This window comes from Apium graveolens, chromosome 5 (assembly GCF_009905375.1).
Source record: "Apium graveolens cultivar Ventura chromosome 5, ASM990537v1, whole genome shotgun sequence".
Lineage (NCBI taxonomy): Eukaryota > Viridiplantae > Streptophyta > Magnoliopsida > Apiales > Apiaceae > Apium > Apium graveolens.
The window spans coordinates 239,599,913-239,620,791 of record NC_133651.1 but is presented as its reverse complement, the minus strand read 5'-3'; the positions used below and the strand labels follow the sequence as shown (position 1 = coordinate 239,620,791).

The 20,879-nt window shown below is 35.3% G+C and overlaps 1 protein-coding gene across 1 annotated transcript; it reads right to left on the bottom strand.

The window, feature by feature from the left end:
• Positions 1-9,883: 9,883 nt before the first annotated feature.
• LOC141660819 (uncharacterized) lies at positions 9,884-10,312 on the bottom strand. Its single transcript, XM_074467804.1, has one exon. The coding sequence runs from the start codon at positions 10,310-10,312 to the stop codon at positions 9,884-9,886; it is 429 nt and encodes a 142-aa protein (XP_074323905.1).
• Between the last annotated feature and the right edge of the window lie 10,567 nt (positions 10,313-20,879).

Below are 20,879 nucleotides of genomic sequence, written 5' to 3'. Positions count from 1 at the left end.
AGATTTTGTGAATTGTAATGACGCTTCGCATAAAGAATTAGGGTGCTTCTCATACAGCACAGCAAGGTAATTGCGTACGCGTCAAGACAATTAAGGGAATATAAAATTCGATATCCCCACCCATGAGCTTGGGCTCGTGGCAATAGTTTTGCCTAAAGATTGGAGGCACTACTTGTATGGAGAGAAGTGCGAGATTTACACAAGCCATAAGTGCTCTATTGCATTTTCACGTAGAAAGAGCTCAATATACGCCAGAGGAGGCGGTTAGAGCTAATCAAGAATTATGATTGGGAGATTCTTTATCATTCAGGGAAAGCCAATGTGGTGGTTGATGCCCTTAGTAAAAAGGAGAGACTCAAGATGATAATTTCTTTGGGAGAATTTCTAAGAGATTTTGAGAAAATGGAAATAGATATGAAGGTAATCGGAGCTGGTACCGAAAAGCTATTTGAGATTGCAATACAGCCCGAATTATTGGAAAAGAACATACTATGCCAGAAAAAGTGATGAATGAAGGCAGAGAGCCAACAAATAGATAAGAGATTAATACCGAGAAAGATGATAAGGGAATAATGAGGTATTCTTACAGAATTTGGGTTCCAAATGTTCAAGAGCTTAAAGATGAAATCTTAGATGAAAGCTAGTTTGAGGAATAAGATTTAGAGCAAACCCTGAACGTGATAGTCAGGGAGGTCGCCATCAAGATAGAAGGAACCCATAACATAATGGAGTGGAAAATGAGGATTTAAAACATGTAGGATGACCCCGATTATGAGGAGAATGAGGGAACGTTCAGACTATGGAAACGGGAGTCGAGTAAGGAAAGGGGACCCGAGACGGTACTCCTATACGACAATTCATGGACCTGTCTAAACAGAATTTATACTTTTATTCCCAACCACCACCTTGAGGAAACAATGCGGTGAGAAATTCTTTCAGGTTCTTTAAGTCGCTAAGCTCTTAGAGTTCCAAGGAACAAGCTGACCCAGTCGAGGCAAGAGCCTGGCTAAAGGAAATATAGGAATCATTTTAGATTCTAAATGATGGACGAATCACAAAAGACTATTTTTGTCACTTACCCTCCTAAGAGAAGGGCCACCACTGGTGAAAGACCAAGAAAGGCACGGAGCTAGAGGTTAGAATAAACTGATTAAAGTTCAGTCAATTGTTTTCGGGAAAGTAATTCCCAAGGTTATGGAGATAGTGTAAAAGCTTTAGAGTCAGAACAAAGGCGGACGAGTATGATGAAATATGAAGCTAAGTTGTAAAAGTTGTCAAGATTCATTCTGATGACAAGAATCCCAGAACGATGTGATGCTTGAAGTCAATGATTAGTGGATTCATGAAATAATGATAAGAGAAAGGAAAATAAAAAGAAACTGAAGTGGAAAGGAATATAAAGGCAATAGAGTTTGAGGAATGATAAGGGAGTTGGGTATGAGGAAACCCTAAAGACTCGTAGCAATAGAAATAGAAAAGTATGTAAACGTCAGGATGAGGGTGATTCACCATGAGTTAAAGTTGATGATTGAAGGAATAAGAGATACATATATTTTATCCCCTGTAAGTTGGGAGGATTTGAGGAAACCTTGAGATAGTTCGAAGGATAAATATTGAGACGCAGATAGACTGAGGAGACAAGGAAGTAAGAAATTAGGAAAATTGGATGAAGGAAGTGACCTTCAAGAATGTGAAGTGTAAGACCGGTGGCTTGATACCTTGGAAGGGAGACGCCAAGTATGAGAGATATCCCAACATTGAGATGACTGTTGAGATAAACAACAAAAGTAAATACGGAATTATTAAGAAGAAGTTCACGTTGAACATGACCAATATCTTCCAGAACATCCTTGTTATCGTTACCAAATCAAGCAAGAAAAGTAGATAACCGTAGTTATCTTTTGGAGGCCATATTGATTGACCTCATTTTGAATACAGATGTTATTGTGAAATTAGGCATATACTATCGAGGTGGGAATGGTTGAATAAGACACCCTTATCAGGGATATATGACTTGATTTATCCATGGAAGGATGCATGTACCTTTTTAAAGGTGGCATTAAAGATAGAACATCGATAACTTAAAATGAATCCTAGGGGAATGCATAAAGGTTGGCATTCCACCCTTAATAGGGACAACATGAGTTTTGACAGTATGAATTGGAAAGGATCAAGGTAGCAACAACCTTTAAAGATCAGTAAAGAAATTTTTCAGAAGTACATAGACAATGGTTCTAGTATTAGTAAAGGGTATTTCGATATGCCCTGTATCTAGGGAATACAGGAGGAACGATTCAAGGATAACCTTAGAGGTTTTACAAGGAGAAAGGTAATATTCAAAATTCTCAAGAATAGAAATTTTGATAAAGGAAATGTGACGTAATTATAATGATGCCAAGTGGGGCACGTGTTAAACCACGAGAAAGTATGGATCGAACCAGTAAAGGTCAAAATTGTTCAGGGCAATTAGGACCTAAGATAAAAGATGTTCTAAGTATGATTGAGAGTCAGTTGTGACAGTGATTAACCTCTAAAGACTAAGGCAATAACTTATGGAAAAATGGTAATTTTTTTTCTCTCACCAGGATTTAAGAAAAACATTTTCACATAAGCAGTGATTGAAATGAGGTAGAAAATTTAGTTGGAGGTGGTTAAAATGACATTGATTGTAAGGAAATTTTACTATCAGGAAAGGCCAAAGAGGTGGCCGACACTTTAAATGTAAGAGGATAATTATAGGCGCTCGTGCGAGAGGAATACAGTGATGATGGTTGAAGCCAGGAAGGTTGTATTACGGTTCGGAAGATTGACATTCCTTCTGATGACTGTGTAATACTCAACTGTAATAGTAGTTGGGTAAAGGTTTAATTCATGTAATGACCATGAGCGGGCTATCTATCTTAGAAGGTACTATCTTGAGATAAGCCAGGACCATGTTTCAAGAAGGACTAAACGAACCTTTGAGTTAAGTCTTCTATTGAAGGCATATGATTAAGAAGGGTATTAACCTGCTATCGTTGCTTTGATTGAAACTCTTCTGCAATTTTATCTACTTCATGTCATGAAAGTACGTCAGAGTTTGGAGTGTTCTTCATGAATTATGATTGGTGATTATGTTAACTCCTTAGAAGTATTCTATACGACATGTATGGACTCCGTATGGTTAGATATTAAGATTTCATGGAAAGTGAATGACGACAGTAGGTCAGTGGTGGACCATAGTAATGCAGCAATGATTCTGCGAGTAATGAGCTGATTACAACCGTGAGAGTTGTATTGGAATGGATGAGATTGAGTACCACTAATCGGGTCGTGGTAGTGTATAAGTTATCATTGATAGACTAATTAAGTAGAGTATCTACCTATTGAATATTTATTCCCTCTTATGAAAAGAGAGTCGTATTACTATATGATGAAGATTGCGGTGCAAGCATAGAATTCTAGTAACGATGATGTCTAGAATGAGATCCCAGATTCGATTTTCGATATCGAGGGAGTTTCAAAGGTGATTGTGTATAAGCTCGAGGAAGAGCATGGATCCATAGAATGATGGACGAAATAGCAAAAATATTTAGGCATGTGAAATACGATGCTATAATACTTGATGTTGATATAAATACATATATGTTTTGTTCTCCTATGACAAACCTCTATAGTTCAAAGGTAGGTTCCAAGCCAGATATTTTGTGGCAGTATATTTTTTTATATATATACAATTCTCTTCAATTCGTTCATTTCTCTCGTTTTCATTTCATGTAAGTTGAGAAGAACAACCCTTCCAGAAGGGGAGGTATTGCCGAATGACTATCTATCTGTGTGATAGAAGCCTAGTAGGATACCACATGTTGTTTAATTGCTTGTCAAGTACTAAAGGCTGGCCACCTTCTGTACTAACTATGCAATAAAATAAGTGTTCATGATCATAGTGATCTCTCAATAAATTCTTTTACTTCTATACGAAGGATCGAGCTTTCAAAGATGGAAGCCGCTAGGAATGAAGTAGTATCAGTGCAGGGGTATTCCGATTCTAACGCATCCGTGATACTAAGGTTGACGCGTTTATTTAAAGGTTATAGAATGCTAGCAAGCAAAAGTATAACCAGTATGATATTAGGTACGGAAGATAGTAACAATTACGAACTGGAAAAGAATGGGTATTGAGAAGCAAAAGCTCTAATGCTAAAAGCTATAATGAGAGTCTGTGCAATAGACTTGAAAGAAATTGGAATGATCACTTAACACGGATTGTGTTTTCTTACGACAATAGATCATATGTCATTATCGAGATATCGCCTTATGAGATCCTTGAGGGAAGAAAATATTGATCTCCCGTATGTTAGGATGAAGTTGTAGAGCGCAAGATGCTCGGACCTGCAGTAGTCCAAAGGACCAGGGATATAATAGATCTAATCAGAGGACGGCTGGTAGTAACCCAAGATGGACATAAGAGGTATGCTGATTTGACTCGAAAGGACAAAGAGTATGAAATAGGGGACCTAGTAATGTTATAGGTATCCCTTGGAAAGGATTGATGAGGTTCGGAAAGAAAGGAAAGCTAAGTCTACGATTTGTTGGACCCTTGGAGATATTAAGACGTATTGGGAAGTTAGCATATGAGCTAGCCCTACCCCCGAACCTGTAGCAAGTTCATAACATATTTCACATATCAATGTTAAGGAAGTGTAATCCGGAAGCCAGACAAATAGGGGCATATGAGCGCATAGACATGCTACCAGGCGTAACCTATATTGAGCAACCAGGAAGGGTTATAGATGGAAAGGGAACAAGTGCTTAGGAGCAGGGTAATCAAACTAGACCGAGTTTGGTGGTAGAACCACCATGTGGGAAAAATTGACTTGGGAGTTAGAAGGTGCAATGCTAGAAAAGTATCCCCAACGGTTTTCTATCTGATTCCGGGACGGAATACTTTTAAGGAGGGGAGACTGTAATAACCCCAATTTTTAGAATTTTTTTTTTGAAACCCTTATGAATAGTGATTTTGCAGATTATGCTGAATAAGAAAACTTTTCATGCCACACTATGCAGGGGTTCTGTTATTGATATTCTGAGATTTTATTAGTACTCTACATGGTATATAAGTGTTGTAAAGATCGTCAGAATCCAATTCCGAACACTTTGATTTTTCCCGGAAATCCACCAGATACAGAAAGAAGTGAGTATAAGGTAACAGGATAAATAGGATTTAAATTCAAGGATTTTAAGAGGGGATCATAAAAAGGAATATAAAATATTGAGGAAGGTTTAGGGGAACCCAAGTGATAAGATCCCGGATATGATCCCTCAAACAATAAACGAGAATGAAAGTTAAGCGAACCGTATAATAGATAAGCGATCATTAGCCAAGTAATTAGGGGTTAATCAAAGAGGTTAGTGGATGATGATATCATCACACCAACAAGAAGAAGACAAGTGTAACAAGATGACCTAAGCTTGATGACCTAAGCATGACAAGTGGGAAGGATTGGTTGGTTGATTGTGAGCCACACATTTTTCACCATGGTAAAAATTTAATTTATTTTCAAGACAAAAGGAAGCAACCAACCAACAAATATCATAACACAAATATAAATTGAAAGTTGACTTTCCCATTTCAAGAAGAAAGCTCTCGGCTAAAACAAACCCAGCAACTTCAAACTGCCATATCTCCTTCAATACTCACTCAAATGTTGTGTTCTGTAACTCGTTGGAAAGGTATTGAGATGGCCTACAACTCTTGTTCACAAGTCTCCTCCAAATAAGCATGGTAAGACCATCATTTTTATAGTTCTTTCAATCGGACTTTTAGAAACTTTAAAGCCTAACTTTGTGTTCTTGATTTCTTTGGAAAGATCAAGCTTGTAGGAGGCTCCATAAGTCTTCCTAGTAACTTTTCACCCTCCAAGAAAGGTATAAATCTTCACACCCTTTAGTAATAAGTTTGAATGTTGAAGTTTGGAGATGGTTTGGATGGATGAGTAGTAATTTGAATGATAAGCATGATTCGAGCTTAATTGTTAAGAAGTTTAGTTGAATTTGGAGATGTTATAATATATGATTGGACTGAGATCCTTGAGCTTATTATGACAGAAATCAGTAGCATTTATGTGTATCTTGAGTTGTTGTTGACTGGTAGTTGGATTGATATGATTTGGAATGGTAAAAATTTGGGAAATCGCGTAAACATGGACGTCGTAATGTCCGATTTACTTTAGACTGTTTTTGCTCTTAACATCAGGACCTGAGAACTCCCTGTTAGGTTTTGACCATTGCCATGATTAGATAGTTCATGTTACGAGCTTCGTTTTGATATGTGGTTCGTTTGAATCCTATGTACGGTTTAGGAGAAACGACCGTTTTAAGTAACGGCGTTTCGCGACCGAACCATTACCCCTCGCCTTACTTTGAAACCTTGGTTAAGGACCTTAAATGACTAATTGGGGTATGAAACATTTATGTAAAGTGGATTAGGCAGTTGGTAAGGTACTTGCGAAAGAATCGCCTTAAAAAACCTTAATGGTTAATTTATTAAAAATGGTGGAGCCGAGGATACTCCGAGCGACTTAAGAGAATCAGTAAGCGCAAAGCGAACGTTAGAGTCTAATTTGGTTAAAGTATAGATTTACAAGTGACTTTGGTTTAATTCCAACTTATATGTTGTTTATAGGTTACCAAACTCGCGCCAAGCCATTTATAACCCCCAGTCGCTCAGGCAAGTTTTCTACCCGTATAACTGTTGTTGTGATGTATATGTGTATATGCATGATCTTATGATAAATGCATATTTGTTATTAGCAAATTCTTGCGATATATTGTAGCATGTGATATGGTATATATGCATGTCTGTTTCGTATTCTTGATTTATATATCTGTTGGTTCAAATGTTTATTAGTTGCATAATACCTATGTTAGAGATAAGCAGTAGTGGCGTTTATCCTTAGTATAGGGGACCCAAAGGTGAACATTTTTCTAAACCGGGAGTCGATGTTCCCGAGTATAATATATATATATATAGATATAGTTTTCAAAACTATTAATCGAATAAGTTTTATTCGATAACTTTATTAATGAATATTATTTGGAATATTCATTCGAGGACTTATGACTCCGCTTATTTTATCTAATGAATATTATTTGGAATATTCATTCGAGGACTTATGACTCCGCTCATTTTATTTAATGAATATTATTTGGAATATTCATTCGAGGACTTATGACTCCGCTTATTTTATTTAATGAATATTATTTTGAATATTCATTCGAGGACTTATGACTCCGCTTATTTTATTTAATGAGTATTATTTGGAATATTCATTCGAGGACTTATGACTCCGCTTATTTTATTTAATGAATATTATTTTGAATATTCATTCGAGGACTTATGACTCCGCTTATTTACTAAATAATATTCTTTATTTTATTAAAGAATAATGTTTCGATAATCAAACTTATTTTCGATTATTTAAATAAAGATCATACATTCGTATAAGTATATCTTTGGTTATTAATATTCATTTCAAGTATGAGTTTTAAACTTCTACTTCAATTATTTTTATAAAGATTATTCTTTATGGGAATATTATTTAAATAATAATATTCAGATATTTTCTAATATATTGGGACTGATTTATTTTATTAAATCAGCATTACTCCAAACATTCTTAAAAATATTTTCGAGTCTTCAAAATGATTTTTAAAAGTTAGGGCGAATCCCAAAACTCATTTTCAAATTTAAGATCTTCCTTTCGAAGGGGATTTAAATACTCGCTCAAAACCTGGGGGATCCGGCTCTGTGGTGTATTTTACATTCGCAATGTGATTGCTGTTTTGAGAAAACAATTTGATTACTTGCCCAACGTTCGGGAAGTAAGTCCATCTAATTGAGTCAGCATAAGCGACAGGCCGGGGTACGGTCTATCAAAGTGTATGTGGCTGGGTGGCAGTCCATCAACGCGTAAGAGGCCGGGTGGCGGTCCAGCACAAGGTCCTTATGTGGTTAGGGTGATGACCGGTGGGGGATTCATCCATCTACTAGTAAAAAAGGTTACTTATTGGTATCTTTGCCTGATCAGCAAGATATCAGGTTTATGCCAAGGTTTTCTCCTTTCCAAATTCATTGGATATTGCAACTCTGTTTATAATTTTCATAACAGAGGTTTTCAAGGAGTGTATGAAATGTATATATATATATAGGTGTGTATATATATATCAGGACTTAATGAAGTATCTCGTAACTTCATTATTTATAATGATATTTCAAAGATTGAATCTATTCAAGTCTTATCTTGTAGTCTCATCAGTGTGCTGAACTTTTGAAACTAATTATAACTTGAACGGTGGTAGTTCAAGTAGTATTCGGAAAAGATATAAGTATATTGGAGTATCTTGTAACTTCATCTTTTAAACTTATATCTAGTTAATGATTATCTTATGCATGACAAAGATTTTCAGAAAAACATTGAGACAAGGTTGGATATATGAGATCACCTTGCAACGATATTTTTATACAGTTATAAACTGGAACTCTGTGTATATTATACATGTTAGAGGATTTCAAAGATTGTGAAAAGTATATATGTACATATACTGAATATTTTGCGACTTGGTCGCGTTAAGATATAAGCTTGGTTCATTTCTTCTTGACCAAGACTTTCATGAGTACTATGAGAATGCTCATATATTGTAAATCATTATACATATTATTTTGGTGGGCTTGTTGCTCACCCTTGCTTTCTTCTTTCATCACACAATATCAGATAGATAAGATGAACAGGACCAAGCTTCCAATTCGCAAGCGGTTAGAAAATGTTTCGCCGTTTTCTGGAAGCGTTGATGCCGCCGTAGCTGAGGTAGGAGCTACCAATAGGCTAGGTTTTCAACTATTGATGAACCAGATTTATGTATATTTATGAATTGTAATAATGGCAAAGAAATGTAAATTTATTCAGAAACCCTTTTAAGGTGTATTGGCATATAATTGTGGAATAAAACGACTTGTGATTATTTTTGGATATTCATCTCTGAGACTATAACTTGTGGTATGTGTGTTTATGGTGGGGTCACAGTACAGAATAGTTGATTATTTATTAAGATTGAGTGTTATTAAGGGAAATGGAACTCGTGACAACCCGGATCCCCGACCCCGGATTTGGGGGTGTTACAGAACTCGTGGTCGCCACAGAAGTGCTCCTCTCCTCAGCCACTACTTTATTGTACGTTCAGTTAATTTGTGTGGTCAATATTTACCCACACATTTTGGATTGAATAAAAAGACTACACTTTTAACTTCTCACCGGAGTAACGTTATAATGCCCGATTTAATTCTTGTATATTCTTAGGGGCATTATAATCATTACTTGGTAATTAAATCCTAGTACAAACAAAAGTTAGATCATTGTATAAGATTTGATTTCTAAATCTTTGTAGAAGCTAGGAACTTTATTGTTCTTAGATTGTAGCCGGTTAATTTATTTATCGGAGTGTAGCAACACCCCTCGAGGATTTATATACGAATATATATTTCCCCGAATATCTTGTATTCCTCATTTTATTGTTCCAAACACTATTCCTCTCAAGAACATGAAACCATTAACCGAGCACTAAATCTTTTATTCGCTAAAGATTCGAAAGAATTTTTTATTTAGTGATTATCGTATTCAACCCCCCCCCCTTCTATGATAATTTGGGACCTAACAACACCATCCTTCAACTTTAATTCATGTGGTGGAAGACATGGAATACGTATGGAATTTAAATATTCGGGAAGAAAAGTAAAACTAAGCTCTGATGCAGTGCCACCAAAATCTTCAACTCGGTCGACACTGTAATAAGTTATCTCAGGTCCAGGAATAGTGTCAATAATTAGAGAGTTAAGATGACTGAATATTTAAATTTTTGGAGTTAATATAGCTCTTTCACTTAAGTAATACGAGCACCAATATTTTTCCAAAAAATCAGCATATGTCCATTGTATCATATTTCCGATTGAATTACTCAAATCAGGATCACAAAAATCATGTGGAATCAGAATGTCATCTTCCTCGTAATCAAACAAAGCATCTATTGGTGGTGGAATTTGACCATTACCAACTTCAAGCACCCACTCAGCAAACCGTTTCAAATTTTCAAGCTCTTCTTTGCTTTGACCTTGATTTAACCACATATTACGATGCAATAACAATATCTTTGAATGTTTCCAAAGACGTGACTTTGTTATACAAGAAGATACAACGTCCCTACGAGAACCAAGAGTTATTAGAAGAAGTATTTTCCTGAAATCTCCTCCAAGCACAATAGTAATGCCTCCAAACAACATATTATATCTTCTATGATCAACAGTGTTAGATATATTTGAGATGTCATGTCTAATATATTTCATGTTTAGTTTTCAGATCTTAACAAACAGGAAATATCAGTACTTACTGGAATCAGTACTTACTGGAAGTCAGAACTTAAGGATATCAGAACTTAGGTTATCAGAAGATAAATATCATAAGATAGATATCAGAACTTAAGTACGGGAGGACTTATTATTAAGGAAGGAAGCTGATTTACAGGATAGAAGATCACGACTAAAACAAAAGAAGATATGCATGGAAAGAGTTAGAAGATAAGAAGACATGTATAAGATATCTGATTGATATATTTTAGGAGACAGAATTATATTCCATATCAATTAGAAGTTATCTTGTAACTGTGTACTATATAAACACAAACATAGGTTTATACTATATTTGTTATCATTATCGAGATACATTATTCATTGTAACCTAGCAGCTCTCGTGATATTTGTTCATCATTGAGAGAGAACAGTTCCATTGTAACAGAGTTTATTATATTGAATATATCTGTTTACTATTACTAGTGTTCGAAATCGATTTGATTGTATTCAACCCCCTTCTACAGTGTTGTGTGACCTAACAATTGGTATCAGAGCTTATATGTTAACACACATACAGTAAAGATCCAAACAATCATGTCTGAAGAAGCAGAAAATCCAACCAAGCCCACCAAAAACTGAAGAAACTAAAAACACTCAAATCCACAGTCGATATGAGACAATTAAGGTTCCCATACTGAGACCTTCTGAGTATCCCATATGGAAAGTGAAGATGGCTATGTTTCTGGAAGCTACAGATCCAGAATACCTTGACAAAATTAATGAAGGACCACATAAGCCAACCATGCTCTCTGTTGTAGTTGCAGATCAGCCAGCAAAGACCATATCAAAGGAGAAAAGTAAGTATACAGCTGAAGATATCTCATCCATTTCCAAAGATGCAAAGGTAAGGCATTTGCTGCATAGTGCCATTGATAATGTCATGTCAAACAGGGTAATTCATTGCAATACTGCAAAGGAGATATGGGATGCTTTGGAGACAAGATGCCAGGGAACAGATGCAATCAAGAAGAACATGAGGACTATACTCACTCAAGAGTATGAGCACTTTGACTCAAAAGGTGATGAGTCATTAACTGACTTATATGACAGGTTTGTCAAACTCTTGAATGATCTGTCACTGGTGGACAAGAAATATGATCTTGAAGATTCAAATCTAAAATTCCTTTTAGCTCTTCCTGAAAGTTGGGATTTGAAGTCTACTACTATAAGAGACAGCTATGCTCTTGATGAAACTACTCTTGATGAAATTTATGGTATGCTCAAGACTTATGAACTTGAGATGGATCAAAGGAGCAAGAGGCATGTGAGAAAGTCAAGGACAGTAGCTCTTAAGGCTGAGGAGGAATTCCCCAAAGTGGTTGTCTCAAAGAAAGGCAAAGAAAAGGCTCTCATCATAAATTCTGATTCAGAATCATCAAGTTCTGATGATGATGATTCAGAAACTGAAAGTTTACCTGAAATAGATGCTGATGAAGAGATGATGAAATTGTGTGCTCTTATGGTGAAGGGTATCACAAAGATAGCCCACAGGAAATTCAGAAGAGGAAAGAAGTTTTCCAAGAAAGGTAGAAGTACTGATAGGAAAGGGTTCAGAAAGTATGAAGGCAAAAGTGCAAAGTCTGACAGAGGAGACAACTCAAATGTCAAATGCTACAATTGTGGTGAAAGAGGCCACATATCTCCTGACTGCAAGAAAGGAAAGGTTGACAAAGGCAAGGCACTTGTCATAAAGAATAAAATATGGACAGACTCTTCAGATTCTGAAGTTGAGGTGAATTATGCTTTAATGGAAAATGCTGATGGCAGCCCTGAAACTGCTGAATTAAAAGTACCTCAAACAACTTATGCTTTTCATACTGATAATATTACTGAGTTGAGATTATATCTTAAAACCATGTTTATTAGTTACAGAGATCAAACTTTAACGTGTGAAAGATTAACTTCTGAAAATCTTGCTTATAAGAAAAGGAATGACTATCTAGAAAAGGAGTTTGTTAAGTTCCATCAAACTCAGAAAGAAAGAGATGATGCTTTTTATGTTAGAGATGAAGTGCTAAAATTGAATCAATCTCTAAAAACTGAGTTAGAAAAGGAAAGAGAGATTATCAGGACTTGGAATAACTCCGGCAGAACAACTCAGAATTTATTAAGTAGTGGAAACTGGAAAGAGGGCTTAGGTTATAAAGATGATAAAAGTGAAAAAGGAACAGAACAAATTGAGCCAATTGTTGTTAAACAAACTGTTAAGCCAAAGGTAAATCCTGTTAAGTTTGTAGCTAAAACTGTAAAGTCTGATTCTAAAAAGATGAAAGAGTCTGTAATAGAAGTTAAGGAGAAGTCAACTTCTGACAAATTAGAACAGGATACACCAGCTGAAGTCAACATAGGCTTAATGACAAAGAAGCAGCTTAAGCATAAGCTGAAAGAAATAAGGAATGTCAACAAGGTAAAGGCAGCTAGGAAAAATAGGAATGGAAAGGAAGGTGTGAATAAAAGCAATAATTATATGCCTGTTCCAAATGCTCCTAGAAAGAAATGTTATAATTGTGGAAACTCTAACCATCTTGCTTCTTTTTGCAGGAAGAATAAGAATATAAACTCTTTACCTCCTAAGTCAGGAGTTAAGAGTCAGTCTGTTAGATTTAAGCCACAAAATCCTTGTTTTCATTGTGGTAGTTTATGGCATTTCATTTATACTTGTAAGGAATATCATAGTTTGTACTATGATTATTATCAAATAAAACCTTCTTTGAAGAAAGTTGCTTTAATTCCTTCTAGTGTAAAGTCTGATGCAAAGTCTGATATAAGTTCTGATAAACAACATGTTAGCATAAACTCTGATATTAAATCCGCTACAAATGCTAACAAACTTAAAAAGGCCAAAGGATCCAAGCAAGTCTGGGTCCTTAAAACTAACCATTAGTGGTCTTTGTAATTACAGGGCAACAGGAAAAACATCCTAGTACTGGATAGTGGATGTTCAGGACATATGACTAGAAATAAAGCCCTGCTCTCAGACTTTGTGGAGAAAGCTGGCCCGCGAGTTTCTTATGGAGATGGCAACATGGGAAAAACTCTGGGATATGCTAATATTAATCTTGGGAATGTCATCATTGAAACAGTAGCTCTTGTCTCACGACTTAAACACAATCTGCTGAGTGTGAGTCAAATCTGTGACAGAGGTTATCATGTGGATTTCTTTGAAGAACACTGTGAAGTTGTAAGTAATTCTACAGGAAAAGTGGTTCTGAAAGGTTACAGACATGGTAACATCTATGAAGCCAGACTTTCAACAAGTTCTGATGGTTCTGCGATCTGTCTGTTGAGTAGAGCATCAATTGAAGAAAGCTGGAATTGGCACAAAAGACTCTCTCATTTAAACTTCAACAACATAAATGAGCTTGTAAAGAAAGATCTTGTGAGAGGACTGCCAAAATCAGTATTTGCTCCTGATGGCCTTTGTGATTCATGTCAAAAGGCAAGAGAAAATCTTCTTTCAAGAGCAAAACTGAGTCATCAATTCTTGAGCCTTATCACCTACTGCATGTTGATATATTTGGTCCAGTCAATGTCATGTCCATTGCAAAGAAGAAATATTATATGGTTATAGTGGATGAGTTCACAAGGTACACTTGGGTGTACTTCTTGCACACGAAGAATGAAACTGCATCTACTCTAACTGATCATGTCAAACAACTGGATAAGTTGGTCAAAGATTCTGTTAAAATTATAAGAAGTGATAATGGCACTGAGTTCAAGAATTCAATCATGGAAGAGTTCTGCAAAGAGCATGGAATCAAACAGGAATTTTCTGCACCTGGAACTCCACAACAAAATGGAGTTGTAGAAAGAAAGAACAGGACTCTCATTGAAGCTGCATGAACTATGTTTGATGAAGCAAAGCTACCAACCTACTTTTGGGCTGAAGTTGTGCAGACTGCTTATTTTACACAGAATGCGACACTCATAAAAAAGCATGAAAAAACACCATATGAGATGGTGAAGAAAAAGAAGCCAAATCTGAAATACTTTCATGTATTTGGATGTAAGTGTTTTGTTCTTAAGACTCATCCTGAACAGCTGTCAAAATTTGATCTAAAAGCTGATGAAGGAATTTTTGTTGGATATCCACTTTCCACAAAAGCCTTCAGAGTCTACAATTTAAGAATAAGGGTTGTCATGGAATCTATCAATGTATCTTTTGATATTAAGAATATTATTGGACTTGAAGATTTCAATGATCATGATCAGCTGAGATTTGAAAATGAAGACTTAAATTCTGATTCTGTAAATTCTGATGACTTAAACTCTGATCCTGTAAGTACTGATGTCATTGAATCTGTGGTAACAACTCCAAAGGAAAATGCACCTATTCAGGGGGAGCAAGCTGGAAATCCTACCACATCTCAAGACTCTCAAGAAGCATCAGAACCTGTCACTGGCACTTCAAGTTCTGATTCATCTAGTTCTGATGAGCCAAATTCTGATAATTCTGGAAACTATGATACTTCAAATCCTGAAGGATCCAAGTCAAATTCTGAAGTCACAGAGAGCATAACTATAGGGGGAGCATCAGAAAATACTGATGGATACAGCATGGATCATGGGGGAGAATCCAGTTCTAGAAGTTAACTTCAATCTGCAAGGAAGTGGACCAAATCACATACACCTGACTTAATTATTGGAGATCCTGAAGCAGGTGTCAGAACTAGAACTGCAGCATCAAATAAATGCCTCTATCATTTTTTTCTATCTCAGACTGAACCAAAAAAAGTGGAAGAAGCTCTTCAAGATGCTGATTGGGTGCAAGCAATGCAGGAAGAGTTAATTGAATTTGAAAGAAATAAAGTCTGGACCCTAGTGCCAAGACCAAAGAACAGATCCATTGTTGGCACAAAATGGGTGTTCAGAAAAAAAAGTGATAGTGATGGCATAATTATAAGAAATAAAGCAAGGCTGGTTGCTAAGGGTTACTCTCAACAGGAGGGTATTAATTATGATAAAACATTTGCACCAGTTGCTAGATTAGAAGCCATAAGAATCTTTTTGGCTTATGTTGCTCACAAAAAGTTTAAAGTCTTTCAAATGGATGTGAAAAGTGATTTTCTTAATGGAGAATTGGAAGAAGAGGTGTATGTTGAACAACCTCCAGGCTTTGTAGATTCAAAATTTCCAAATCATGTCTACAGGCTTGACAAAGCACTTTATGGACTTAAGCAAGCTCCTAGAGCATGGTATGAGACTCTGACTCAATTCCTTCTAGAAAGTGGATTTCACAGAGGCATAATTGACAAGACTTTATTCTACCTCAACCATGGAAAGGACTTACTTTTGGTACAGATATATGTTGATGATATCATCGTTGGCTCTACAAATACAAAACTTTGTGAAAGATTTTCCAAATTAATGCAGTCAAGATATCAAATGAGTATGATGGGAGAGTTGAGTTATTTTCTGGGACTTCAAGTCAGGCAAACTGAAGAAGGTACTTTTATAAATCAATCCAAGTACACCAGAAATTTACTCAAGAAATTCGGAATGCAAGACAGTTCTACTGCATCAACTCCCATGGCCACTGCCACCAAGTTAGATAAGATACTGGAACATCAGTAGATATTACTAACTACAGAGGTATGATTGGCTCTTTACTCTATTTAACTGCAAGTAGACCAGATATCATGTATGCTACCTGTCTTTGTGCAAGATTTCAGGCTGATCCAAGAGAAACTCATCTAATAGCTGTGAAAAGAATTTTCAAGTACCTCAAGTGTAATATCCGGGATATATCGTGTAATTATTTTTGCTAATAAATAATTATTATATGTGTTCAGTATTTATTCTGTGAATTATTTGTTAAGTGTTAAATGTGTTTAGATGTTTGAAAATAATATTAATTGAGTATTTTTATTTTTATATGTCCAAAATAAAATATAGATAATTGTCATATCTTCCTAATTATTTTTATGATGATTTATGATTTTATAGGAATTATATGGATTTTATAAAATCTTTTTTCGAGTATTTAAAAACTATTTTATACAACCGGGAACCAACCAACGTCATCCGTTTTTATATTTTTATAACCTGAAACTCTTCCGAGAACTCCTTCCTAACCTAATTGCAATATTCCGAGCATTTTCCATGTTTCGACTTTTTCGATACGGCATAAGATCTTCTATAATTTCGCACGTGAGGGGTTATTTCAAATTAAGGAAAAAATGTTGGAACCTCATGGGTAAGGATAAGGTTCAATTTATTGATTCTAGGGAAAAAGCAACGAGCTTCTGTTCGAAGTAAGGAACCATGGTATATATGTTTGGAATAGATTCCATTTTGAGCCTTCTTTTCGCACTATTGCGGATATAAAAATTATGAGAAAAGTCGGATTCAGTTGTCAACTGTCCCTATCGGAAAAAGGATTGACTACGGAAATATAGGCCTGCCTGCCATCCACACCAGAATAAATAGAGTTTTCCCTTTCTCAACGTATTTCTTTAGAAAAAGACTTGGAAGATATAATCGGAGGACATGTATGGTTAGGTTCGACAAAAGGCCCTTTGTATATAATAATCGCATTGTAGTGGGTATACTATATAATAATATAGTATAGTTTACGGTTTGTCCTGCGCGGGTCCCGGCGTAATATTTTCGATACATTATTCGTTTCGGTAAATCAATAAAACTCGTATTTTCGATAAACGGGATCTTTTTATTAAACTATCACAATTATCACCTCGTAATACGTGTAACCAGGCGCTGAGACCAAGACCGCAGTACAAATTGTACTGATTTGGATAATTATCCCGAAAACCGGTACCGTTTGGATCAGTTTTTATAAATAAACGTACCATTTTATATCCGGAATGATCCAATGGGATACTAATTTTCCGTAATTATAAATAGCCTTTACCGTATTTTATTCCATATCAAAAATCATTTGCAGTCAATAATTATAAAATTTTCCAGAGAAAATACTTATATTCATAAACCTTTCTGAGAATCAAACCAACAATCGGAGGTGTTACCGGAGTCCATTTGGAAAGCTCGAGTACTCAAAACGAAGGTCTTGAGGTGTACTATCAGATTCTGTGAACCATATATGTGGCGCTCTCCAAACCCGGGTCAGAAGTTTGGGGTCCACACACACACCTTAATTATAACCTGCTTATAGCAATAATAAAGATAATAATAATATATGCAATGACCCTACTTACCAATCACCACGGACCGCAACAGGTTAAAGTATGCACACAAGCCAAACACACTAATATATTACAAACCGTTCAAATCCCAACTATTTCAAATTCAAACTGAGTATTAAACATTATTACAAACTTTTACAAACTTAAATTATTCCAAAAGAAGCCTACTAGCTCAGATTTCTCAACCTGAACCCCTAGCTCTCGCGCTGGACTGGGGATCCTCTTTACCAACTGGTTCCTTTTTAACTGGAAAGAATATAAATAACACCGCACGAATGAGCTAACTAGCTCAGCAAGTCACAATGATAAAACTGAGAATAATGATCATCAGTTGAATATGTTTATGATATCAAGTGAACAATGGATTATGATTTAGAATTGGATATTATACTTTTAATTTAAAAACCAAGGTTAGGCTGCTGATCAGTCACGCACTAACCCCGAGCAAGGCACACAGCATTGCTCTAACTACTGGATCCAAGGCACACATTGGCCTAACTTGACCATTATATGGTCTGACCACGAATCTGGTCCACAATTTTATAAAAACAATCAAATTCTAACATAATAACAGAATATGCAATAGTAAACAATAACCAAAATCATTAACAACAATAAATGTTTAACAATGAAAGGGTTTCAATCCTTGTAAGGATCAATAAGGCAATTTAAAAGCTTGGATGCTGGGTAATGAAAGAATTGGATAACAAAGGAATCAATGTTTCAAGGTTTCAAGGATTCGATCTTTCAAAGTATAAGATACCATGGGTTGAGTATATAATAGTTCATTTCAGTGTTTGGTATTTAGTTTGTATGTATTTGTAGAGTAGTATCGTAGATTTGTGGTTCTTGTTTGGGTATACAATAATCAATGGATTAGAAAGAATATGATTCATGGCTCAAGGACAATAACTGAAATCAGGATTTAGGTTTCTGTGCTTCGAAGCACTTGCAATATCACAGGATTATCAAGTACTACAATATCTCGAGAAAGTTCAGAACACTTGCCTGGTATTAGCTTACTACACTGCACTCGCTTCCAATCACAACCGTTTTACTCCTCAACTACCTATTTCCCTTTCCTACGTCTTGCCTCTTCTGCTCACATATCATAAGCATCTATCAATAATTTACTCATGGAATTCTATTCAACACATACTTCTATCTACCCTTCATTTTACCCAAATCCGATTAACGGATTGAAAGTTATGCAATAATTAAGTAAACACTGAATATATAGACCGATAGTCAATTAACAAATCACATATAGCACATAATACATCACGTAATCAATGATATATTATTTATAAAGAAGTTTCGGGTCATAAATAGGCTTTCTGGTATTTAAAATGATTTTTAAAACATTTTTCGGAATTAAAACGGGTCGTTGGATCAATTTCGGGTTAATAAACAGGGTTCGGTTGGCCCATCCTGACTCCGAAATAATTTTAGAATAATTATCGAGCCTTGGAAATAATTTAGAATAATATTTTAAAGCACGAAACTATTTTTCAGAATTTTTAAATCATTTTTAAATAATTAAATCTAATTAAATAACTAATTAAAATCAATTAATAATTAATTAAATCAATTAATCAATTAATTTTCGAATTAATTGACCAATTAATCAATTATAAATTAACTGAAATTAATTAACTAATTAATTTAGATTTATTTGTGAATTAAAAATAATTTTCAGAATTAAAATAATAATTTTTAGAATTTTTAAAAATTAAAAACGAATTTTTATAATAAAAATAAATAGGAAATATGATTTTTAAACATTTTATAAACAGGAATCCTAAATTTGCAAAGTCTGGAAACTTCAGGGACCTAACTGTATCGTCCCCAAAAGTCCAGGGACCAAACTGCAATTTTACACCCCGTCGCCGGAAAACAGTCGGGTTCGCCGGAGAACACGATTCCGACCTCCTCACCTTACCACAAGCTCCAGATCACATCTACAAATTACCAGGAATACAATCATGCAATCAAAACAACCTAACAATCCCTGAGTTGGCCGGAATTTGGCCGTGAAGTTTTCCAGTTTCCGGCGAACACCGGAAAACTTTAAAACACAACTCCCTTCTCTACAGACCTCGTTGGTTCATGAAACTTATACGACTAGATTGCAAATTTCACAGAGAACACAACCCACTATAACACAACATCAATCTATCACAGAATAAGAAACCCCCAAATTTCAATTAAGAACATTCATACGGGTTATAAACCCTAATTTTGAAATTCGAAAAATTAAACCCACTTTTGAGCATGTTATTGAACTCCAAATCAGACGTATGACATATGAAAATCATCAGGAAAACAAGCTCTACAACATGCAATCATCAAATCATACTAAAAATCATCCGAACAAAAATTCATATTTTTAATAAAATAAATTCGAAAATAAATAAATTTTTAGAAAAATAACCTTGATTTCTGCAGTGAAACAAAGCTCAGAATCTGATAGAACACCTCAAATCCTTCGTTTTGGTTACTCAAGCTTTGAAAACAGAGATCAGTAACGCCTTCGTTTTGCTGTTTGATTCTTAGAACAGTTTATGTAATTAGGGCTTTTCTCTAAAAATTATATAATTATCTGTCTGCAAATGATTTTGATACGAAATAAAATACGGTAAAAGGCTATTTATAATTACGGAAAATTAGTATCCCGTTGGATCATTCCCGATATAAAACGGTACGTTTATTTGTAAAAACTGATCCAAACGGTATCGGTTTTCGGGATAATTATCCAAATCAATACAATTTGTACTGCGGTCTTGGTCTCAGCGCCTGGTTACACGTATTACGAAGTGATAATTGGGATAGTTTAATAAAAAGCTCCCGTTTATCGAAAATACGGGTTTTATTGATTTACCGAAACGAATAGTGTATCGAAAATGTTGCGCCGGGACCCGCGCAGGACAAACCGTACGCTGGATCGAAAAAGTCGAAACATGGAATATGCTCGGAATATTACAATTAGGTTAGGAAGGAGTTCTCGAAAGAGTTTCGGGTTCCAAAAACGTAACAACGGTTGACGTCGGTTGATTCCCGTTTTTATAAAATAGATTTTAATTACCCGGAAAAAGATTTTAGAAATTTCATATGATTCTTATAAATCCATAAACCAACATAAAAATAATTAGGAAGATATGACAATTATCTATATTTTATTTTGGACATATAAAAATTAAAATACTCAATTAATATTATTTTTGAATATTTAAGTACAGATAACACTTAACAATTAGCTCACAGAATAGATACTGAAC

Excerpts from the sequence above, each read along its gene's own strand:
- LOC141660819 (XM_074467804.1), bottom strand. The coding sequence starts at position 10,312 with ATGTTGTTTGGAGGCATTACTATTGTGCTTGGAGGAGATTTCAGGAAA.